This window comes from Vigna unguiculata, chromosome 1 (genome assembly GCF_004118075.2).
Source record: "Vigna unguiculata cultivar IT97K-499-35 chromosome 1, ASM411807v1, whole genome shotgun sequence".
In the NCBI taxonomy this organism is placed as follows: domain Eukaryota; kingdom Viridiplantae; phylum Streptophyta; class Magnoliopsida; order Fabales; family Fabaceae; genus Vigna; species Vigna unguiculata.
Window position 1 is genome coordinate 12,705,674 of NC_040279.1, and position 27,034 is coordinate 12,732,707.

At 30.7% G+C, this 27,034-nt stretch overlaps 1 protein-coding gene across 1 annotated transcript; it reads left to right on the forward strand.

Moving 5' to 3' along the window:
- Positions 1 to 3,697: 3,697 nt before the first annotated feature.
- LOC114188328 lies at positions 3,698 to 5,645 on the forward strand. The gene is made up of 3 exons (XM_028076925.1): positions 3,698 to 4,361; positions 4,466 to 4,569; positions 4,857 to 5,645. Exons 1-3 carry the CDS (start codon positions 3,698 to 3,700, stop codon positions 5,643 to 5,645), a joined length of 1,557 nt encoding a protein of 518 aa, XP_027932726.1.
- The last annotated feature ends 21,389 nt before the right edge of the window (positions 5,646 to 27,034 follow it).

The window sequence follows — 27,034 nt, forward strand, 5'->3', positions numbered from 1 at the left end:
TTCATTGCACTAAATTTTCTATTTTCTAACCACTTTATTTTTAAATGGACAGATTAAAGAATCTAGGGGTAAGCCAAGTGTTAATAAAAATACCGAAGCTGACAATTGCATGGTAAGATAAGATATGTAATTTTATTAAATATGAAATGTTTTATAACTAACAAAATGGATGTCATAGTAATACTGTTTTGATATGCTGCAGTTGACTGTGAGTGCTTTAGCAGATCATGATCCTTATATTGATTTTTGTGTTACCCCTACAAAGGACTTATTGCTGGACTTTGAAGTTGATTGCGACCACCTTGAAGACATACCAAGTGTAGAATTTTCGAGGTCCAAGACTAAGAAACGAGTGAAACAGGAAAAACACTGATGTGGGCCACTGCTGTTTGTAATTAGACATATATATAATATATATATTAAATGTGGGTGGTAAATGCTAACTTGGGTTTTGGAAACCATAGCCATGTTAATGTTTTTTGTGGTGGACTTGGGTGTATTTTGTTGGAGTTGGCTATCAAGGATGCAAAATGGTTATAATTAATGTTGGAAACACCAAAGGATATCGCACATTGGATATGTAATGTTATGGTAATTTTATTCAAAGAATCATTATACATATATTTCGGGTTAAAGGGTTAATTATTGATTATTGAATGTGATATGATACAACTGTTGTTACAAGTTTAAATGTTATATGGACAAGAACCCAAATGAGATACTATTTGGTGTAAAAGTACGTTGATGGTAAAATAGTATGCAAAATATATGTATAGGTAATAGTTCATTAAAGATGTTTACAAAATGTACGTAATGTTTTGAAACATATGATCAACACCGGAACTAATTTTTTATCTCAATAACCATTAAAATTGGTAAATCACGAACTTCGTTAAACTATATTCTTGAGTTTATTTTCTTAATGATCAAATTAATATTAATACTTAACATGGACCATTACGAGATCACAACGAGAAGCATAAGGAATCATTTAGACAAATAGGATGCAATATATATATATATATATATATATATATATATATATATATATATAGCTAATAGTTCATTAAACATGTTTACAAAATATAACATATGATGAAGACCGGAACTAAATTTTTATCTCCATTACATGAATATACATGCTTAGGTCTCTATCAACACCAAGTTGGATCATAGTGCCTTCCTTGAATCCATTTTCATTGCAAAAATCTTTCCATCCACAAGTTAAATAACATTGACTGTTATTTCTTCCAGACCATCTAATTTTGCAAGGCCAACAATCACCTTCTGCATTCACCAGTAAATAGCGCTTCCTCTATTTAACCAAAGCTTTTCCAGCAAATTCAGAATCCAAGTACTGAAAGAAGTTTGAATTTTAATAAATTAGAACACATCAAACAAATTGATAATTCAAATAACCAAGTTTAAGAATCCGTTACCAATGAAGAAGATTTTGCATCATTTGAAGATAAGCATTTTGACATTGAATGGTAGAAGTCTGTAGGATCATAACCTCCATCATTTGAAGATAAGGCTTCCGAATTATTACTACTGACCAATTGCGCAGTATAATCAATTTCAATTGCTTAAGTAGAGAAAACCTTGAATAAAAACGTATTTTTGTCAACATAATTCATATGTATGGCTTTGTTTTCCTTCAGATTGTAGTATTGACATATCTCTAAGACACCTTTATGTATTATAAAATCTCCATTCTCTAATTTCTGGATACTAACATCATGTTTCTTCTGACGCGGATCAATAAGTTTAAATTTGTTGATAGTCAATTCATGTCCCCAAAAAATAACAAAGGAGTCGTCTAGGCGAATGATTTTCTGCAACCAAGTTAAACATAAACAAATCATTTAAAGCAAATGTTTCAGATAATGAAATACAATGATTCGAAGTTTTAAATAGTACCTCAGATACCAATATCTCGAATCTAAAACAAGTCATAAACCTTGAAGAAGACAAAGTGTGTTGCGGCATAGGAACCATGTTGGGTGCAGGATAATATATTTCTTCCATGGGTAAACTGAAAATTCTAAATTGGAAATACCGGTTTCCATAGTAAATGATCACTAACCAGTAAAGATCATCCAACTTATAAAACTTTGCAAGTTCACTAGCTATCCGAAATTTGCGGTTTTCCATCAAAGAATCTTCAAATTCAACCATAATAAAATTTCCTACCAGATCACGAAAATAGATTGGGCCCATTAGCATGTGTTGTCCCCAGTAAGCAAAGAAGGTTTCATCAAACTCTACGAATTCCTACAAACAATTACAAAAGCCAACAAAAATGGAATTTTTAGAAAAGTGATAAGTATACACGGTCTAATGGTTGAACATTTCATGAAAGATTGATTTTTCCAGCAATCTAACAATAAAAGAAGCGTTAAAAGTAAATGAAATCACAACTTTAAGACTTACCCATTGTGGATGAACCAAAGTCATTGAAGTCTGGAACCAGTTCTTGAAGGAGTAACGTTTTGCAGAGTTATTTTCATTTTCCTGAGAGGTCACCATTGAAGAGGTCGCCAAACAGAAAAAAGTAAAGAATATAGAAATGCTGAAACGACGCAAGGGGTTATCCAAATGGAACGTTCTATCGTTACACTTATTTTTTTTAATTGAAAAAAAAACCATAGAAATGAAAGCTTAATTAATGGATGTAGACATTTACATCAAGTACATTCTAGAAAAGCGTTAAGAAGTCGAACTGCCCCCATACCATGCAATCAATCATTTCTATAAAAAAGGATTTCATAAAATTTATTTAATAATTAAATTATTTTTGGCGCGCATTATGCATGGACCGTGAACGAAAAGCTTTTTTAGGAAGTTCTGTTTCAAAGCTTCAGACATCAAAAAAACTAATACACACAACAGCGGGCAATGTAATGGATCAAGTAGCCAACCAGTAAAGTAAATGAAGTGTGAGGTACAAAAATGGATTAAATGCTATTTTTAATGTTTGGTTCTTGCACATATTAGACATCTACCTTGTCTTTATTCCATCTTCGAATTAATTTTTCAACATTTATGTTATGTCAATGTGTTTGTGTATTGGGATAAATTTTAAAGTTCTCTATGTACACCATTAATGACTTTACCTTTAACAGATTAATGTGAATGTGCAAATTGCTTTTGTTTCAGTTCCAACTTTTATTGCCATAGTAACCAATATGAGTGATTCGAAGGTGCTATCAAATCTAGGTTGTGCAAATGCAAGACTAAAGAGAAAGTTAGTGCTAAAACAAAAGAAAATGAAGTGTGCACAAAAGACTCAAAGTCTCCTACTTGACGAGGAACAGCGGAAGAAAAGGAATTTCACACCATTATATGATATAATAATGAATGCTTTCCTCAATCAAGATACTCCAACACATAATGATATCAGTGGCTATTATAAAGGTCAACCACCACAGAGAAGAACTAACGAAATGAACCACAGATTATTTCATCAGAGTTCTCATCGTCAAAATTTATTTCGAAAGTTTGAGGTTGTTGGATCCATAGGTCAATCATCTTTCCAGAGAGTACTAAAGGATACTACAATATGTCCAAGTACAAGTACTCCAATCGAAAATATGGGTACAGGTAGTAGTTTCTAAATTTCTGCGCATATGACTATACATTCTAAATTAAATTTTATACTTTATTATTTACTAAAGAAGCATCTGTTGACAAAATAATGGAAAAGCAGTCTGGCAAGTTGCAAAGAATAAATGAATTGCACACTAGCAATTTAGGATTTCAATATCCTTTACTCTTCCCATATGGGGAAGATGGTTATAGACATGATGTCAATCATCGACAAAAACCAGGATTCAACAACAAAAGGAACAGACTCACAATTAGGGAATGGTTTTGTTTTAGATTACAAACGAGACAATCTGAAGCACAAACTTTGCTTAGATCTAGACGACTTTTTCAACAATTCATAGTTGATGGATATACAATGATGGAGTCTGAAAGATTGTCATTCATTAAATATAATCCATCGAAGTTAAGGGTTGATAAATACAATAACCTCTGTCAGGCTTCCACCAGCTCACAAACTCAAGGATCACAACAAGGAAAGAGGGTTGTTCTTCCGTCATCTTTTATTGGTAGTCGCAGATTCATGGACCAACTATATTTTGATGGAATGACTATTTGTAGTTATATGGGATTCCCAGACCTTTTTATAACTTTCACATGCAATCCTAAATGGCTAGAAATAACCAGACTACTTGCTAAGCTAAAGCTATCTCCAACAGACCGTCCTGATATAGTTTCAAGGGTCTTCAAGATTAAGTTTGAACAACTTTTGACAGACTTAACTAAGAATCATCTACTAGGCAAAACTATTGCATGTAAGCCATCCCTTTTTGTAATCATCGTTCTTTAATATGGTTTTCTATCAAATCAGTTTGGATTGTTTTTTTTTGTGAATAAATGTCTTTTGCTTCATTTGCAGTCATGTATACCATAGAATTTCAGAAGCGTGGTCTACCTCATGCACACCTACTGATTTTTTTGCATCCCAGTAGCAAATACCCAACTCCTGATGATATTGATAAGGTAATATCTGCAGAAATCCCTTGTCCAATAAGTAATCATGAATTGCATAAATGTGTTCAAGATCACATGATTCATGGACCTTGTGGAATGTCAAACAAATCTCTGCCTTGCCTGAAAAACGGAAATGCTCACGCCTATTTCCAAAAAAATATCAAAGGACAACTACCATATCAGAAGATGGTTTTCCTCATTATCGTAGAAGGAACGATTCATTAACAGTAACCAAGAATGGGGTTTGCTTTGACAATCGTTCTGTGGTTCCTTACAATCCACAATTGTTGTTGAAGTACCAAGCACATATAAATGTTGAATGGTGTAATCGTAGCACTTCCATCAAGTACTTATTCAAATATATCAACAAGGGTTATGACAGAATAACGGCTGCTATAGTTCCCGAGCAAAATGAATTCTTTTTGAACAAAGAACCAATAGATGAAATCAAGCAATATCTTGATTGCAGATATGTATCTCCTTGTGAAGCATGTTGGAGAATATTTTCGTTTCCAATTCATGGACGAAATCCAGCAGTAGAAAGATTGTTTTTCCATCTTTTTGGAGAACAGGCAGTATACTTTAAAGATGATGACGTGATTGATGATATCATGGGAAAGACAACAGTTTCAGAATCAATGTTTATAGGTTGGATGAAATGTAATAAGAAATACGCAGAAGCCAGGGAATTAACATATGCTGAATTTGTTTCTAAGTTTGTATATGTCAAGAAAGATAGATATTGGAAACCAAGGAAAATGGGGAATACTATTGGAAGACTGATTTGGGTTCCTCCAAGTACTGGAGAAGTATTTTATCTTAGAAGAATGCTAACCCATGTAAGAGGACCAACATCCTACATTGATATCAGAACAATTAACAATGTAATATATTCTACATTTAGAGAAGCTTGCTTAGCTTTAGGAATATTAGAAGATGATACAGAATATGTTGAAGCTATAAAAGAAGCAAAGGATTGGGGTTCCGGACATTATCTAAGAAAATTATTTGTCACTATCATGTTGTCAAATAGTATTAATCGACCAGAAGACCTATGGAACAAGACATGGGAGTGGAGTGGTTAACAGATGGAATTCTCTACCGAGAGAGAATAATAGCAGGAATTTCAGGTTAGCTCCAATAAATTGTATTCATAAATATATAATGCAAAATTAAATATCATAATGTTTTTGTGTGCAGAACTGAATCTTACTCCAGAAGTAATCCAAAATCTAACCTTGATTGAGATTGAAAAGATCTTGGAATCTAATAGAAGCAGTTTAAAGTTCTTCCCAACAATGCCATACCCAAATGGATTCGTTACCCAAAATTGTGGAAATAGATTGGTATATGCAGAACTTGACAATAACACTGTTGACCAACAACATTTATTCCAATCAAATTTCAAATCCATGACAAGTTAAGTATTATTATCGTTTTTTGTACTTGACTATTAAATCGAATTACATTATACAATCAGTTTGAATAACCATTCAATTACAGGTGAACAAAAAATATTTTTGAAAAGATCAAGCAAGTAGTTGTTAATAAACAAGGAGGTGTATTCTTTTTGTATGGGTATGGTGGAACTGGCAAAACGTTCATGTGGAAGACACTTTCAGCAGTAGTTCATTCCAAAGGTAAAATTGTACTCACAATAGCTTCAAGTGGAATAGCTTCTCTATTATTGCTAGGGGGAAGAACAACACATTCTAAATTCAAGATACCGGTTCCAACACTAGAACATTCAATTTGTAACATTTCACAAGGATCTGAAGCGTCAGAGTTGTTAAAGAAAGCATAACTAATTATTTGGGATGAAGCTCCTATGGCACACAAATTTTGTTTTGAAGCTCTGGATAGAACTCTAAATGACATAATGAACGGTATTACAAAAGAAGGTTCAGTTTTTGGAGGAAAAGTCATAGTATTTGGAGGAGACTTTAGGCAAATATTACCTATTATACCAGGAGGGTCCAGATCAGATATTGTCAACGCCACAATTAATTCATCTTATATATGGGATCACTGTGAAGTTTTAAAACTGATAAAAAACATGTGTCTATTACAAGAAGGCCTACAATCAACTACTGCATCAGAGATTCAAGAATTCTCAGACAGGATTGTTCAAATTGGTGATGGTAAGTTACAAGAACCTAATGACGGTTTAGTTGAAATTGAAATACCTGAAGAATTCCTAATTTCAGAGTTCAATGATCCTATAGAAGCAATTGTGTCTGCCATTTACCCAAATTTGATACAAAACCATACGGACGAGTCCTATCTATAGTGTAGGGCAATATTGGCAAGTAGGATTGAGACAGTCAATGAAATCAATCAATACATGTTATCACTAATTCCAGGTATATTAATCTACATCCCCAAACTGATGATTATAATTTGGAAATTTAGTGTGACTAATGTTATTACTAATACAGGGGAAGAAAATGAGTATCTTAGTTGCGATTCAATTGATGAAACAGAATCTGCTTCAAATGATAGCTACAACACTATAACTTCCGAATTCCTAAATTCTCTCTCTACGTCTGGCCTTCCTAACCATAGAATCAAACTGAAGATTGGAGCACCAATAATGCTTTTGAGGAACTTGGATTAAGCAGAAGGTTTGTGCAATGGGAGCAGATTAATAATAACAAGACTTGCAAACCATGTTATTGGAGCTAAGATGATTACAGGTAATAAAGATAATCAAGACATTTATATTCCACGAATGTCAATGTCCCCTTCACAATCCCCATGGCCATTTAAGCTAATCAGAAAAAATTTTCCTATCATGCTATCATATGCAATGACAATAAACAAATCTCAAGGTCAATCACTACGTTTTGTTGGATTGTATTTACCGACACCGGTATTTAGTCACGGTCAGCTATATGTTGCAGTCTCTCGAGTTCAAAGTAAATCTGGATTAAGAATCCTAATCCATGATAAGGACAACAAACCTTCGAATACAACAACCAATGTTGTATACAAAGAAGTGTTCCCAAATGTATAGTTTGTCTTAAGACAAAATCTTTTCTTACTATTTACTAAACATTTTGTACAAGACTGTCAAAGAACTGATTAGAAAAAGATATATTATTGTATTCCGATTCCATACAAAGAAGTTCGATCTATTATTTAAGTTTATAGGTGATACCAAAATACATTACCAAAGATGCATAAAAATTCTTACCTTTCGAGTTAGAAAGAACCATTGCAATAAGCTTATCAAGATCTACCCATGATAAAACCTGGAAATCCCAATTGCAAACAATGATACATGTCTCTTCGCAAGTTTAACTGCAAAAACGAAAAATCTTCAATAAATTCTGAAAAAAAACATCCAGATCCCGTCTAATATGGTTTGCAGAGTAATTGATCAATATGAGATTAAAAAAAGAATAACCAATTCAACGTTATTGAGGCCACAAGAACTCACCAAAACAGATATCAAGCTCCTTCCATTGTTCCAACTTTTCAATTGTTCCCAAAAGCTTACAATTTCCCCTATATGAACCCGTGACCAATGACTACTTTAGAATCTTTTCAGGTTGACCATTATTTTGTCCTATTGCACCACACATGACAATGCATTTAAACTGAAACCAACAAACGTACCTAACTTATATTGAAGTTTGATAACAACACCACCAAAATTGATTTCTGCACCACTACGATAAAATTTATTATATTCAGTTTTTTTTTCAAGTCCAGCTTTTATTTACAACCATACATCTTCCAGTATGTTTTGTTTCACGATCCATTGGGGGTACGTCAACTTAGAACCCAATCCAAATTTTCACTAACCACACCACCACAAGTCTTAGCTACAAATATACCATTAGCCATGACTATAATATCGGTACACAACTGGATCATCGCACTTAATTATTTGATTAACATTAAGATTAAAAATTTTCGTTATTAATCAATTATTGCAGTTAAATATTTTCATCACATTCCTACAAAGCTTTGCTTTATTAATTAATTTTTGGGATTAATTCTCTTTTTAATAAATTTTCTCTGTAACTTCTACAATTTTTATATAACATCCAAAATTATACAAAAATACACATTATTTTAATTAGTACCGCTCAATTTATTATTTTAATTGTTACATTCAAGTAATTTAGTGCCCACGTTAATATACCAACAAAAATTAAACAATTCTATACCAGATAATTTATTACTTACTACATTAAAACCACGTCAACCATTTTAAGTAATGAAATATTATTACATATAGTCTCAATCAATATCTAAAACATTTTAACGATATTTAATATCAACCTGGACTACTTGGTCAAATATCAACGTCGACTACTTGGTCAAATATCATCATTCAACAAAATAACAATCCACAATTAAACACGAGTTCACAAAATAGACATTGTCCTTGCAAAAAAAGCAAAAAAATAAATTAACCAACACAGCTAAACCTTTACAACATGGATGATATTTTTCTTATCATCGTCTATTACAAATTTTATGCCATCACCAGCAGCTAAGCCATTGTCCTTACAGAACGTCTTCCATCCACACGTCAGATAGCATTCAAAATTGCTCCTTCCAGTCCAACGAATTGAACAAGGCCAATATATAGCAGTTTCATTTATCAGCAAATAGCTCTTGCGGCTTTTATCCAAAAACTGTCCAGCAAAATTGGAATTCAGATACTGCAAACAAAAATTCCTCTGTTCAAGACCAATTCCATAACAATACAACTATGAGAAATATACATCCATAAACATAAAGTATACCAAACATGAACTTCGAACATCATAATGAGTTAAGTATTCCACCACTCCATCATCACTAATAGGTGACGCATTATCAACAATAGCACTAACATCAGCATTATCAGGAATGCCACTACCATCAGGTTCATTAACAACATCATGCTCTATATCATTTCCACTCACTGAATCCCTACAGTACACAATTTCTACTCCTTCAGGGGAGAAAAACTTATGGATAAATTGATTTTTTCCTACATAACTCAAATGTAAGAAAAAATATTTCTTGAACCCATAGTACTTCAGAAATTCCGCCAACCCAAACAATACAATAGTGCCTACATCTGTTGTATCCACAGACAGCTCAAACTTTTTCCTAAGAGGATCATAAAGTTCAACTTTACGATCAAGTTTTAGTTCATCCTAAGAAAACATCTAAAATTCTTCTGGGAGAAGAATGTATGGTTGTTCAGAAGCAATACAAGTAAATCAAAAATTAGTAAATATAGATATACCTGCACAAAATTAATCAAACTATGTAAGGAATATAACACTTTACCGTCGATCGCAGCAACTTCACTCTAAAACATTGAAAAAATCTTGGTGAACCCAAAGGATCATAGGTCATCCCAGTCCTTGATTGCCCTACCACAGGATACTCAACTTCCTTCCAATATGAGTCAAAGACTCTTAACCGAAAGTACCTATCTCCACAAAACAGAGTGCACACGTAACACATGCATCACAAATTATAGAACCCTAATATCTGAAAAACACCACGAAATTTCCTCTATGCCACCAGATTTTCATCAAACTTAATGTTAAGCACATTTCCCGAAGGATCAGAAAAATAGTTTGTCCCTATTACTAGTGATTTACCCCATTCCAAGAAGAAGCCTTCATCAAACAATAAAAAATCCTGGGAAAAATAGAAACAGAAAGGAATGCGTTCAATAATTTTTGTTTTTAAGAAATTTCCTACTCTCAAACAAAATCACATTAAAAACGATTGCTTTCAAACCAAATCACATTAAAAAGGAAAAAAAACAAAAAACAGACAACTGAATTAACATTAACCTCAGAAGGATCCAAGAACATGACCGAGTTCTGGTAAAAAATTTTGAAACTCAAATGTTTGGAACCTGACATTTTCCCTTCTGCCCAAACGAAACACAGACCTATGGACTTTGAAGGGTTTTCTTTTGTTCTTCTTTCCAGAAACCGAACAATACACTTAATAAATCGTTTCTCTGCTCTTTTACTCCAACATTTCATTTCCTCCTTTAATCAAATCGAGACGCCACATATAACAAAACGCCACATATTTCGAAAACATAAATAATAAACATAATAATACTACTTCTGTTGTGAAAAAAATATTATATTATAATAATATTTTCCCTTTTCAATTAAATTTATTACCTAAAAACCAATATCTATAATTAAAATTTCTATTAATCAAATAATTCCATATTTACTTACATAAAACATAAATAAATGTGAAATCCAAAACCAAAAACACAAAGAAAAAAGAATGACCCGTGCATACGCACGAGTCTCAACCTAGTTCTAATATAAAATGTAAATAATTATAATTTATTTCAAAGTATTTGATATCGAAGAAACAACTATCCTCCTAATATTGAATATTTCATAATATTATATTTTTTTACCGTAATTTTTTATTATTTCATAAAAATTAATTAAAATTAATATTAAAGTAGTAAGAAAGCGGGTACGTGTATGGGTACGAGATTATACTCATTATCCGGTGGGGATGAGGATGGGGATGAGACAAAAGATTGATACCCATTAAGTTTAGGTATAGGAATGGGGATGAATTTTTTTACGAGGATGGATATGGGATAGCGAAATTCGTCGCCGTCCCGCCCTATTGCCATATCTGTCTAAGCCCAAACATATATGCTTAAGTTTGATGACTGCAGATAATTAATAATAATAGTTTTTATTGGTTAATGTTTTTAAAATTAATGAACAATGAAAATGTACGGCCAGAGATTGTGTTCTTATTTTATTTTATTATATATTTTTACTTACAGTAAATTGAAATTTGAACATTAATTTCCATAATAATAAGTTTATTAGACATTTTTTTTGTTTAAATATTATTAGGGTTAATCATAATATTTGAGACATAGTATATTTTAGAATTTTTAATTATTTCTTATTTTGATTTTTAAACGATGTTAAATTATTAAGTTTTCCAGCACTAAAATGGTTTTTATTGTTTACTTTAATATAAAAGTTCCGTCATGATTTTGATTTTAAAAAACTTTTTCGAGAATCTATTATTACTACTTAAAACAAGTATTGTACTATGCCACTTGTCAAATCTTTAAGTAATTAAGTTTTCCCGTTCCATTTATTACGTTGTTCTTTCTTTTCTTTTCTTTTTACTTTTCAAAATATTACCATTTAGCTCTCATCTTTTTTCTCGATTGTGTCATTGGTGTAGGTTGTTTCGACAGTTGGATTCTTCATCGACACAATTATGAAAGCTTCAAAACTCGTCGCTCTATAATGGTGTGGTAAGCCTTAATATTTTCATTTTTTTTTTCCTTTTACTCTCATCTTCTTCCTCGGTTGTTCCGGTAGTAGAATTCTTGTATCGACACACTTGTGGAAGCTTCAAATTACATAAGTTTTTATCTAAATATAGTACAACTTGATTATCATTATTTCATTTTTCAAACAATTTATATATATATATATATATATATATATATATATATATATATATATATATATATATATATATATATATATATATATATATATATATATATATATATATATATACTTACGTTATGACAGATGGGTCATGCTTCCAAATTTTTTTTATAATTAATATAATTTATTATATAATTTTAAATATATTTTTACAAATTTAATATTTTTAATATATTTTATGTATTTGATATTTAAAAATAATTATATATCAATATCAATAAATAATTTTTTATTGTCCATATTTATTTTTCATTTTGATCTTTTGAATATTTTTTAAATAAAATTATTTTTTTTAATATTATTTTTTAAGTGATCATTTATTTAATTAGGTTAAATATATTTTTGGTCCCTTAACTTTCAGTGAATTTTGGAATTAGTCCATTTCGAAACTTTGTACTAATTTAGTCCTTCATCTTTCGAAATACGTGGATTTAGTCCTTTTAATCAAATTTTGTTAGGGTTATTTGATGTTTCGTATGCATTTGAGGATTGTGTTTGAGTTGTTTATATTGTTTGACACATTTTTGCTTTAATGTTAAGTCAAATAATATTATGAAACGCACTTGAAATGTCAAATAAACTTAATAAAATTTGATTAAAAGGACTCCACGTATTTCGAAAGATGAAGGACTAAATTGGTCCAAATTTCGAAATGGACTAATTCCAAAAATTCAGTGAAAGTTAAGGGACAAAAACATATTTAACCCTATTTAATTTAACCATCTTTTTATTTAATTATTTTTTTAAACTTGATTACTATAAATGAAAATTAATTATATTAAAATTATAAAAATTATTTATATTTAATTTATAATTATAATAATAACAATAATTATAAGTTTATTATATTTTATTATCATAACAAATAAATACAATGTTTTTACTAGTTTATATAAAAGATTTGGGATTACTTTTTTTGTTTTTATTTTAGTTAAAAAATATCAAGTTGGTCCTATAGTTTTTTTTAGTTCAATTTGATCCCGATTTTTGAAAAAATGATTCAATCTGGTATTTTTTTTTTTGTTAAATTTCTTGAATTGGATCAATGTTTTTCCATAAAAATTGAAATAATGATGGTTTTCTTTGTTGATGTAATTGACATAATCCTAATGTCAATTTTGATGAAAAATCCTTGCTTCACTTCAAGAAATTTAACGAGAAGGATCTAATTGCATCAATTTTTAAAAAATCGGAACCAATTTGAGACTAAAAATGTAACGTCCCATTTTAATAGATAAATCTATCCAAATAAAACATCGTACATATTACAATATCCAAGGGCACGAGACTTAAAGTATAAGGATTTCGCAGCCATCCGAGTATTCAATAAAGAAAACTAAGGCACACCAATGTACCCTTAACAAAACAGAAAGATTCAACAGATGACCAAAAGCTTTCTCATAAGCAAGGGATTACAATATAATAATAACTCTTCATCGTGGGCTCAACAGCGAGCCCAACACCAAACCCTGCCAATTAGGCTACAGCATTCCCGTCGCCACTACGATCACCAGGAGTTCCCACATCTACTCACATCAATAAATTGATGATCATCGCAAAAGGAGAAAACCACACACGAGACATACAAGCAAACGAAAAGGGTAAGCTAGAGTAAAAAGGTTTTATCATACAATTGAACATATGAATTTAAAAGCCGAGAACACATAAATCACTCAATCATGTGATACCAACCAACAAGACCCTACGACACATTTATCCGAATACATAGAATCAGTCGGATTCACTAGATGCTTGCACTTGTGGTGGCCTCTACTGCTCTGCAAAGTCATTGCCAATGGGTTTCACCCTACCACGCACAAGGTTAACCTTCAAACATTTAAGGCCATTATCCTGCCAAAGACTAGGGCTTCCTACTACTCTCACCACTTGAGTCAGTATGCTCTACGTGAGACTAACTGACTCTTTAGAGCTTCAGGATGTAATCCTTACTTGAATCACTTCTTAATTATGTACTGAGGCACCACCACGTAACCTTACTAAGAAGTTCGTGGAATTACGTCCATTACCTGAGGCACCACCATGAGCTCTCACTAAGAAGGTCATGGAATTACGTCCTTACATGAGGCACCACCATGAACTCTCACTAAGAAGGTCATGGAATTACGTCCTTACATGAGGCACCACCATGAACTCTCACCAAGAGGTTCATGGAATTACATCCTAAACTATGAGGCACCACCATGAGATCTCATCAAGAGATTCATGGAATTACGTCCTAAACCATGAGACATCACCATGAGTTCTCACCAGGAGATTCATGGAATTACGTCCTAACCTATACCATTATCATGTCTCACCAACCAAACATAGGATTATCATGCATACCAATCTCATGCCAATATATAACCAACCATCCAATCATGTTTCCTACGTATAATCATACCAAACTCATCAATTCTAGTCCATAAATCATATAATACATGCATATTCACACACTTCATACTTTACATAAGGTAATCCAATCAATCATGTGACCAATAACCACACAAAGAGAAGAAACTGCACTGGAACACGTCCCTACCCAGTTCTCGCTCAAGCGAGAGAAATCCCTCGCTCACCAGCCCTTGCCTGGCGAGACTACAAACAAAGGGTGTGTCGATGTCTCACTCAAGCTAGCCTAGCTCGCTCAAGCGAGACTCCTCTCGCTCAGGCAAATGGCCTTCGCCTAGATGAACCCTCGAAACAGAAGGAGGGTGAGTTGTTACTATTCTCGCTCAGGCGAGAGCTCCTCGCTTAAGCGAGAGCTTTCTTTTTTAGCGACCAACCCCCTCGCTTGGGCGAGTCCAGCAGAACTCACCTGCTCTCACACATGCCGTCGCGACCAGAATCACACCAGAGCATTTTCCATATCGTCAACATCACCATACAAGCATTCAAGAATACCCAATATTATGATAGTAGATAAAACAGTATAGAAACACCAAACAACTTGAAAATAATAGAACCCTAGCTTCCCTTACCTCAACAAAAGCTACTGCGAAGGAGGTTTAGACTCTAGCGAAAAGGCTCCACAACTTCAAGAGTACCAGAAACTGGAGAGGAAAGGAACACCAGCACGAGGGTAAGGTTCTGGAAAGAACCTATTTTCAAACAAGAACAATAGACAGTAAAAAGAAAGGTAAAAGTTGGAGCTTAACTTACTTGAAGGGAAAAGCACTACTGACTTAGAGGAAAAGAGGAGCTAACTAAAACCCTATCAGAACTCTTTGCCTCAACAGTGGAAGGAGAAAGGGTTTCTATTTTCTAAGAATGAGGTAGAGTGAGGGCTGGGAAAGGGTTTTGGGGCACCCTATGGGCTGGCGGCCTAATAGTTAAGGCTAGGTCCTTAGACATTTAGGACAGGAAAAAGTGGGTCTTACATTCTCCCCAACAATAAAAATTTTCGACCTCAAAAGTTCACTGATGAGGTAGGAAGAAAACTATGTTTTCCTCATTTTCTCTAACAACCACCACTTAGACACGACTGATATAACGACTCCAACACCCATAGTCACCAGAAACTTTGCCTCTATGTTAAGCGATATGTGTTCAATTGTGTAAATTTGTTTAGTCACTACTCTCGAAGCTACTCTCTACCTCCAACCTTAAAACTGGAATGCTCCTTCATACCTGCCCAACCAACTTGTATCTGATATACTGACTCGCTTACCCTATGCTCTTCACTCCCCTTGTAGGTTTTTACCAAACTCTCTATTGACTTCAAGTCTCAAACTAAAGCATGTTAGTTAACACTTCACATCACCTTGTTCTCTCCTTTAAGCATCACTCCACTGACTTGATTAAACTTGAGTTTTGGCTTACTGCCCCACCATTTACACTCTTGACCACTTTATGCATAACTACACCCATAACATCTTGTTTCCTTTGCTGACTTTGACCAAGGCAACAAAGTTCACTATTGAGTTATCCCATTTCCAATTTAAAACTTTCAACGGTTTCCATCCCCATATCGTTTTGGCATCCTATCTTCATTTCTGATCCCTTAACTTATAACCATCATTCCACAAAACCTCAGAACTACAACTTTCTTTAACTTCAAAATTTCTAGTTTGGTTTGTACTAATCCACTCTACGATTCACCTCGAACTAATATTGCCTGATTTGTCTTCTTCTTTTTTCTTTTCTTTTCCAACCTTTTTTAGAAACTCGCCCATCCTAGTCGAATGACTAGAACAATGAAATCTCTTCACATCTTCTCCTCCCAACTCAAACACTTACTTCTCCACCAACTCCTTACTCCTACCTCGTCAAACCCAGATCTTGAGTTCCCTTCTTTAGCTAAGCACCTACTCTTACTTCCTTACTCCCAGGTTGGCACCCTAACTTGAAATCATAACTCAAACCATCTCCTACTTCTCTTGTCCAACTTCCTCTGAGTAACTCCACAATTCCAACTTTGAATGATCATTGAACACCCTTAACTAATACTCATAAGAAAGATACCTTAGTTGTTTTGAAAGGATTGGTTACCGTAGTAACCTCTAGATCGTTAATAAGATAGTTCTTCGCAAGCACATCTTACTATTCATAAGCATCACTTGTCACCATTCCATTGCGCTACTTTGATCCACATACAAAGTCACTTATTTGTTTACTCAACATGATGCTTCCTTCATGTCTGCGTGACAAGGAAGCAATCATCGTTAAGAAACCTTCCTCTAAAACATCTATGAAACTTGCAAAACCCTTTAAACTCTCATTTTCTCAACATCATATCCACCCTATTTAGAACCATATGTCCTTCTAGCCACTCCAACCTTAGTCAATACTCTTCTTGAACATTCTGAAGACTCTCTTCACACTTGAGAAACTTGCCGCTAAACCTTGATGACACCATCAACCTATTTGAAATTTCTTGCCTTCATCATGTTTCCACTTCTTTAAAACCATAGGCCCGTAAATTCAATCCTTCCTTATCCAACATTTTCCTTTGATCAGTCTATCCTACCACTACCTCTCCTCTAAGATTTACCAAACTTACAAATAACCAGGTTATCCTACTAAGTCCATGCCACTACATCCTTAACAATACTCCTTTTACTTCACACTCTGAGCATGAATGTCCAATTGGGAAAAATTGGCATTAGTTCTACTTCAAACACCGACGCATTAGTTAACACCACCCCTTCCTTGGTGGAAATTCCAGTACTTGTTTCAAAGCCACGTTTAGAAACTTTTCCATAGCTAAGATCCTTTGTGTCTAATCTTCCCCCGCCTTTGTTAAAATCCTATGATTCGCATGACACTATGCCTCCACCCTTCAACTTATCCTTCTCTTGATACAGAACCACTGACTTGTCTCCTTGAATCGAAGAACATCACTTCGTTGGGTGTCACATCTAATAGGAATGAGATTCGAAAAAACAACCAATTCATCCTTGATGTTATATCCCACCCTTACCAAGGGAACAATTCAAATCGACTTGAATTTGAATCCTTTGATCACCACAGGACAAATCACAGACTTGAGCAGTCTTCACTTGATAATCAAACTACCATATATATATATATATATATATATATATATATATATATATATATATATATATATATATATATATATATATATATATATATATATATATATATATATATATATAATGATTTTGTTAAAAAATTTATAACAAAATTAAATTATAATTGTAGATAAAATTCTTATTAAAGGTAATATTTATAGTAAATATTACCATTATTAGTATATCAACATATAATCACAACTTATTTAACATTTTTATTTAGTTTTTATTTAGTTAATTATGTTTTTAGTCTTTAAACTTAAACATGAAATTGAAATCCATTTATATCTTAAATTTTAATATATTTTAGTCCCAAAACTTAAAAAATAAATGAATATAATCATTTTAATCTAATAGTGTTAACTTGTTTTTACGTGTTAAACGATGTTTTAGGCTAACCTTTCAGCTGAAATGTGTAAAATATGATAGACAACTCAAATGTAAGCTTGAAATATTGTTTAACATATCAACAAAATTTTATGTAGTTGGATTATAATGTCTATATCTTTTGATTTTTAAAGTTTGAGAACCTTACTATATCAAAGTTTGAAACATGAATGAATTCTAATTTTATATCTAAGTTTTAGGACTAAAAATATATTTAACCATTATCTTGTATTACTCTTACATTTTTTTCTAAGAAAATAAATATTTTTTAACTTAATTTATTCAACTGATTAAATATTATACATTTCAATAATACTTAATTTTAAAATAATTACTGCATACATTTTTTTTTTCATTATATATTATGTGTATAAGTATAAAACAAACAGTGGTGTACCTTCAATTGACAGAGGGGCATGTCCCCAAATTTTTTTAAATCTATATATTTAATATATAATTTTAAATATATTTTTTTAAAATTTAATATTTTTAATATATTTTATATATTTGTTTTCTAAAAATTTTTCATATATCTGTATCTGTATATATAAAAGATTTTTTTTTTCACATTTTCAATCTTATCTTTTAAATATTTTTTAAAATTAAAATAATTATTTTATTAATTATCTTAAGTGATCAGTGGTTCAATTTAACTATATTTTTATTCTCAATTTGATCTCGAATTTTTTAAAAAAATATGCAATTTGGTCCTGTTTTATTAAATTTTTATTAGGTCAAGGTTTTTTTAATCAAAATTGAAGTTGTGAATAAGGATGATTTGTTTTGTTGGTGTAATTAAAATAATTCTAATGTCAATTTTGATGAAAAATCTTTGCAAAATTTCAAGACATTTAACAAAAAAATCAAATTGTATCAATTTTAAAAATCAGAACCAAATTGAGACTAAAAAAATTAGAACTTAACATTTTTGAAAAAAAATAACCAAAAAATAATTCAACCAAAATTTTGATACCCAAAAATATTAATTGAAGATCTGCCACCAAACACAAAGTAAGTTACCTGTCATACTAGTTGAAAAAGAAAAATATGCTTTTAAATTATGAGTAACCTCATCTTCTAAAAACTATTAAATGTATCATAACCATATTTATTACAAACCATTGGATTGAATGTGGAGAGAAGATTATTTCCCCTCATTTGGCTCCAATGGATGAGTGTTAGGTAAAAACTCCCGCAACAGTGTTTTATGTCTCATCCATGAGTTGGCATCAAATCAAATGCGAAAGATATACGCATAATTTACCATAATATTTATCACAAGATATTCTTTTAACACTGTTTGTTACTTTGATTTTCTTTTTATTTTATTTGTTAATATAAAAAATATTATATGATTGTTTTACTAAAATTTATATCTTGTCTCATATTATAATTGCAGTCAAAGCTTAAACACAACATGAAATTCAAACTCAAATAGTTTATATTACGTGTATGTAAAGTTTATGTATTTAGTGTAATTTGCTTTTGTAATTGCAAAAGTGGGTAAGTTAAAAACAGCAAAAACTCAACTGAACAATACCACTTGCTGTATTTTATTTTTGTTATTGTAAATCTTTTTTTTTCTTTTTGAGAAATTTTTGTCTCAATCATTAAGAGTTTATCCATGTAGATGAAGTGAATCCTTCAATTTCATAACATTTAGCCCTTAAAAAAATATTAAATAGTTAAAATTTACTAGAAACATTATTATAAAAGAATATATTACGAAAAAAAATACTTCAATTCGTTAATAACCAATGTAAAAAATATGTGTGGTAAGCTTTCTTAATATCTTAACCATATTTTATAGAGTTTGTTAATGAACAATACAGAAATATATTTCTTTGTATCGACAAAACTTTTTAACGGATGTGAAATAAAAGGGATTTTCTACCTTTAAAGAACAACTGTGTAAAGATAATAATTTATGTTTTTTAGACAAATTTCTCTATAAATATTTTTAGGATAGGAAAAAATAGAGGATGGAAAAGAAATTAACTTACTCATGATTTAAAATAGCTCATGCACAAAAAAAACTCTTAAATAATTAGTGACAAAAAGTTATTAGTTATTATAGTGACTTTTTTAGATATCAATTTATAAAATATAATTTTATTGGTTATTAAAATAGTCACTATTATGAATAAAAAATTATAATTAGTCGTTAAATTGGTCACTAATTAATTATAGACTAATTTAGAAGTTAATTCTTTTGGTAGTCAAATCTTTGGTAGTTAATGTTTAATGACCAATTTATAAACTAATTTTTTTGGTAGACAAAACTTTGGTAGCTAAATTTTAGAGACCAATTTATTTTGTAAATTGTTATATAAATTAGTTACTATAGTGACTAACAATTTTGTCACTAAAATTAGTTATTAATGGAGGATTTTCTTGTAGTGATAAATAAATTAATTTGCAAAATTTATCTCATTTAACTTTCTTTATATGATATGTATAAGCTGATTTAATTTAGAAAAAAAATCATTTTCTTTTTATGGTAAACAAAAGGGTTAGAGATAATGTGAGCATTTCTTCACCATGAAACCAACGTATATTATATACAACAAATTAATGTTAATATAAAATAGGTATAAATACACATTTGGTACCCAAACTTTTTCGGAAAGTTCAATGTGGTACCCGAACTTTAGGAATGTTCAATTTGGTACCCCAATTTTCTAAAGAGGTTCAATTTGGTCCTCTCCGTTAAGTTGGAGTTAACACCGTGTCCGTACAGGACACGTGTCAAGCCATGAAATTTTTATTTTTTTTCAAAAAATTATTTTTCTTTTTCAAAAAATTAATTTTTTTTTCAAAAAATTTAAAAAAAACTGCCACGTGTCAGTTTATCATCGTGCCACGTGGCAGCTTACAAGCATGACACGTGGCAGTGTAATAGTTGTTTTCAATTTAGTACCCCAATTTAAATTTTTGGTTCAATTTAGCACCCCAATTTTTTAAAATCATTCAATTTAGTCCTCTTCCATTTGAGACCAAATTAGTAAATAAGCTTAATTACAACCTATATATACATGTTACAATAACTTCTTCTAATATATACATCAAATCATTTCACCTAAATACTTAAATTATTTTATTTTTTACATTTTAACCTTTGTAATTTTTTATACATGAAATTTTTTACACTTGTAAAAAATAAAATAATTTGAATATTTAGGTGTAGTGATTTGATGTATAAATTCAAAACAATTATTTTAACATGTTTATATAAATTATAATTAAGCTTATTTACTAATTTGGTCTCAAATAGGAAAGGACGAAATTGGATCATTTTAAAAAATTTGGGTACTAAATTGAACCAAAAATTTAAATTGGGTACTAAATTAAAAACAATTATTACACTGCCACGTGTCATGCTTGTAAGCTGCCACGTGGCACGATGATAAATTGACACGTGGCAGTTTTATAAATTTTTTGAAAAAAAAAATTAATTTTTTTGAAAAAAAAAATTAAAAAATAAAATAAAATTTCATGGCTTGACACGTGTCCTGTACGGACACGGTGTTAACTCCAACTTAACGGAGAGGACCAAATTGAACCTCTTTAGAAAATTGGGGTACCAAATTGAACATTCCTAAAGTTCGGGTACCACATTGAACTTTCCGAAAAAGTTTGGGTACCAAATGTGTATTTATACCTATAAAATATTAGTAACTAAAATTTGAGTATTTCCAAGAACATTTTTTTGGGCTGTTGTCCAAATTTCATGAGTTATGCCCTAGAACAACTATTTTCTGAAATTTGAGGCTCCATATTGAATTAGGGCTAAATATGTTTTTGGTCCCTCAAGTTTTAGTAAATTTTGGAATTAGTCCCTCATCAAAACTTTATACCAATTTAGTCCTTCATCTTTCAAAATGCGTGAATTTAGTCCTTTTAACCAAATTTTGTTAAGTTTATTTGATGTTTCAAGCGCATTTCATGATAGTATTTAAGTTAACATTGAAACAAAAATGTGTCGAATAGTGTAAATAATTTAAATACTATCATGAAATGCGCTTGAAACGTTAAAAAAACTTAACAAAATTTGGTTAAAAGGACTAAATTCACGCATTTTGAAAGATGAAGGACTAAATTGATCAAAAGTTTTGATGAGGGACTAATTCAAATTTTCGCTAAAACTTGAGGGATCAAAAACATATTTAACCCTATTGAATTAATTAAACCATGCGAGACATAATAGTTTTTTGCTTCCCATATATATGGGATGCATTTCATAGCACCTTGGCATAATATTATTAAATTTGGGTGTGTTTTCATTGTTTTTTTTATAATAGTGACATTTTTTGTCAAATAAATAAAATATAATAAAATTAATATATATATATATATATATATATATTAAGTTAAATATGTTTTTGGTCCTTTAACTTTCAGTAAAAATTGGAATTAGTCCGTTTTTTAAAGTTTGGAGGCATTTAGTTCCCTAACTTTGAAAATACATGAGTTCAGTCCTTTTAAACACATTTGTTAAGTTTATTTGACGTTTTAAATGTGTTTCATGATAACATGTGTCTCATGATAACATTTCAGCTAACATTAAAGCGGAAATATGTCAAAATGGTGTAAAAGAACTCCAATACTATCATGAAACTCATTTGAAACATTAAATAAACTTAACAAAATTTCGTTAAAAGAACTAAATCCACACATTTCTAAAGATGGAGGACTAAATTAGACTAAAGTTTCAAAGAAGAACTAATTTTAATTTTTACTGCAAGTTAAGAATCAAAAACATATTTAATAAATTTTTTTTCTTTGTTCACTATGAAACCAAGGTACATTATATGCCATAGAAGGGTTGAAACCAAGGTACATTATATTGTTATACAAGTTTTCTCCTTCTTTTGTTCAATATCATATATTACCATGGATCGTGATTTTCCTGTTTTTCTTTTCTCTCTCTTCGTCCTCTCATATTACCAGAAATTTTGCTTTTAATTTAATATAAACATGTTTTAAATATTAGATTTTTTTTAGTAATTTTAATGTAATAAAGATTACAATTAAAATGATATGCTAAAAAAGATGTCGTATTGATAATAGCATCCTAGGAAACAAACACAACCAAATACTAGGTTCTTCCAACAAGATTGCGTAGAAATGAAAGATATAAAGTGGCTATATATATAAAAGTTGGAAGATTATTTTCAAGTTCATGCATATGTAGTAAGTTTCTTTTTCAATCCGCACGATTGGAAGTGATTGAAAACTTATAAACATGTGTAACATTTTTCTTCCTATGATTTTGATGTCAAACATGGGTGAACAGTTGTAACATAACGTTGAAAGTAAACCCTAGATTAGGTATATGTGTATGCATCAAGTGCATGAGATTCTTTGAAAACAACTAATAACCTAACTTAGGATTGGACCACATTAAACTATCAACAATTCACACCAATTTAAAAAATCATGCATTATTAAATTACAACCTTTTATAAGTCTTGCCACTTTTCAATCTAGCTAGTGATATAGCTAGTATATGTAGGCTTTATCTCCTACCTCCATAGACATACAAGTGGCCTGTGATGAACATATCAGTATATATTATTAATATTCCAATGTATACAGAAAAAATATATATGATTTTTTTTTTTTTAAATACATTGTATACCTTTAATATTTAAAAAGGTACACTTGTTTTGATATTTTAAATTATATTAATTTTTTTTGTTTATTAATATCAATGTATTTTGAAAACTCAGTACGAATAATACAAAGAAAATTAGCAGAAAATCTGGACTTAGAAAAGTTAATATTTGCATGTTTTAGAAATCAAAAGAGGCATGTTGATTTCCACACAAAGAAGTTCCCCAAAGCTCAGGTAGATGAATAGTCACAACTTGTGTATTTGTAACCCTAAAAAGTTTGTGGAAGAAAATCACAAAATGTATATTTGGCAAATTGAAGCTTTAGTGAATGATTTTTTGGTGATAATGACAATTAGTTAGTCGTATTCTCTGTTGATGTTGGAATACATTATTCATTAAGATCCAATTAATGATAATTAATTGTTGCTTTACTTTAAGTCACCAACGAATCTGAAAAGTGAAAAATCAAATCATTAATTTATCAAAATCAAATTATTTATTAAGTTACAAAAAGTTCAATAAAAATAAAATCACTCTCTATGTTTATGTGTCGAGTAATTTTTTATAACACTTAAAGCAAAATCAACTCATCCAATTTCCACTGAAAAAGAATTCACACAAATAAAAATAACTTATTTTTAATTACATAGTTATTACTATATAAAAAATTAGAGACTTCTCCTTCAAAAATTATTTTCAGGTCTATACATTATCATTGGTGTTATAAATATATTCAAAACTGTAATATATATATATATTTGTTTTTAAAGACATGGATATGGCAATAGTTAAATAAGAACTTAATTAGAAATAAGTGAAAAATTTTCGACGTCAAATTTCTGTATACACAGTTAAGATTAGTGTTTAGTAATTTCATCGCGGATTTATTTTTGTAATTAAAGGAGAAAATTATTTATAAATTACTTGTAGTCTGAGTGTTTAAGGGGTGTGAAGTATTTTAGTTATTAAAACAGTATCAATACAATGCAGCACCACCATACATTGTTTAAAACACAAATAATAATTTGTTCACTTCAAATTATTCTGTTTTCTTTATTTTACAATAACAACATTGGCATTTCTTTATTTAGTTCTCTAAAATAAGAATATACTCTACAGAATAATTTAATAATTTACTTTTTTACATTTGAAACTCCAAACTTTAAATAAATAAAAAAATTATCATAGAAGGTGTACAGTGCCTAGTAGCTAAGATTTAGGCACCTGGAAAAGGACAGCACAATGGAGTTAGGTATGGTGTGGGAACTTTGTTGTGCTTTTATATTATCATCGTGAATTTGGTCCTATACCCAAAATTCAATGAATGAAGCCACTTTTATCTATTTTCCATATACAAAATGCTTAATATCTATCTCTTGTCATTGTTTTAGAATGGTGGATTCTAAATCCTAGATACTATTTGAACTTTTTCTTTATTAAATTTTATCATGAAAGAAAATTAAGAAAAAAATTAACATTAATTTCTTCATAGAAGTTGTAAAGTTTTTATATTAAACTAGTGTGAAGAAGCTTATTTCATTTTTTTTCTTTCCTAAAAGTTCTTACGATGAAGCTTGCTCAACTATATCCTTGGTTTATGTGTGTTTGATTTGAATAAACACACATTATTAATATTAAATTTCATTTTACTCAAAACTAGTCTCACAAAACATTAATGTTGAACGAAATTTAATGATGTTTCAAACACACGTTTCTTTCGTTTATATTTTTAAATGATTTGAAATTTTAGTTAATATTTTTTTTTACACTTCCTATTTTGATTTTATATTAAAAAGGTTATTCTTGACTAAAATTAATTAAAATAGTTGAATTGATCCAACTACTATACTCAAGAATAAGATATATAATAATTTTAAACTGAAATAAATGTTAGTTCCGAAAAAGAGAGTTTGAATAAAGTTTAAGAACTACCTTTAAATATTTTTACAAATAAGTCCATTGGACACTGATAAAGGGCTCTTCTATGGTTTCATAATTAAGTTGACAATGTTTTTCGGCAACATTTTACAACAAAGGAATGCAAAATCATGTCTAATGGAAAAAAGTAGAAACACTTTGTTTCTATAATAGTTCACTCCTAATTCGAGCTACTTTAAGTTCTTCGGCACAAAAAAAAAGCTTCCACTAATAAAAATAATGTTTTACAAAAGATTATGTTTGTACTTCTAACTTATAATAAGTAACAAAGTCACTTATGACTATCCTATAAACTTTCCATGAGTTTTATTCTAATCTCAAATTCGCTAAGTGACATCGTTAGGATCAATTATCACATATGAGGTATTGTCCGTTTTAGAACTTGGAATTCCGCTACGATTTTATCCTTAAAAGGTGTATCAAAAGGTTGAAGGAGGAAGATGTATTTAAACCGCCATTGGCCTCGACCCCTAAGGAATGTGAGATTATTGGATGTACTAGAACAAACTCTCTTTTCAAGGGCTAGGGGAGTTTTCGTCCCCATAGACAGCGCCAATATTCCGATCCCAAGTCTGGCGAGTGATATCATTAGGGTCAATCACCACATTCAAGGTATTGTCTGCTTTGAAACTCGAAGTTTAGTCACAATTTTGCCCTTAAAAGGCCCCTCAAAGGGTTAAAGGAGGAATGTGTATTTAAATTGTCCTTAGCCTCAACTCTTGAGTGATGTAAGACTTTTTGGTGTATCTAAACAAGCCCCCAGTTAAGGACTAGGAACATAGATTTGACAAGAACAAATTTAAACACAAGAAGAACTATTTAGAAAAAAGCACAAAATCTCTTGAAACTATACTATAATAAGTTGTTTATTTACAAAGTTCATACTAAATGAGTAAATATAAAATATAAGTTCTCTCTACTATCACGTTATAGTATTGGTTCACTGCCTAGCTTCATCGTTATTGTACTCTAATGAGTGATGGGTTTCATACCCATTTTGCAATTCATGAAATTTAGGAAATATGCTTGAGATGTTCGGTGAATTGAAACGAAATAGAAAAGGATGAACCGATTAAACAAACACACAAATGGAACATTGATTAAAAAGGGAAAACACAATCATGGATACTTAATGAGTTGTGAACGTAAGCAGAATTGAATGCGAGAATCAAATAGAAGAATGGAATGGGTGGGGGAAGCCACACCAATTGGGGATAACACTAATATTAATGAAAAAGAGTCACCACTTGAGTTAAACACTCATGATAAGACCTAAGAGAGACTCACTCCTTTCTCACATAAAGGTGCAAAGAAATTCTCAATTCAATATGGTCAAATTTATCTTACAATGAAGGTCAAACCCATATTTATAGTGGAAGGTAAGCGAACCTAAAATTAAGTCAAAATAAACAAGGTTTATCCCCTAATTACAAGACTTAATTAAAGAAAACACAAAACAACATATGCAGGCCTTTTAGAATGTGTATGCGCTCACTAGGCATCA

Excerpts from the sequence above, each read along its gene's own strand:
- LOC114188328 (XM_028076925.1), top strand. The coding sequence starts at position 3,698 with ATGGAAAAGCAGTCTGGCAAGTTGCAAAGAATAAATGAATTGCACACT. Across the intron at positions 4,362-4,465 it reads ACTAGGCAAAACTATTGCAT|TCATGTATACCATAGAATTT; the intron begins GTAAGCCATCCC and ends CTTCATTTGCAG. Across the intron at positions 4,570-4,856 it reads CTCCTGATGATATTGATAAG|TACCAAGCACATATAAATGT; the intron begins GTAATATCTGCA and ends TTGTTGTTGAAG.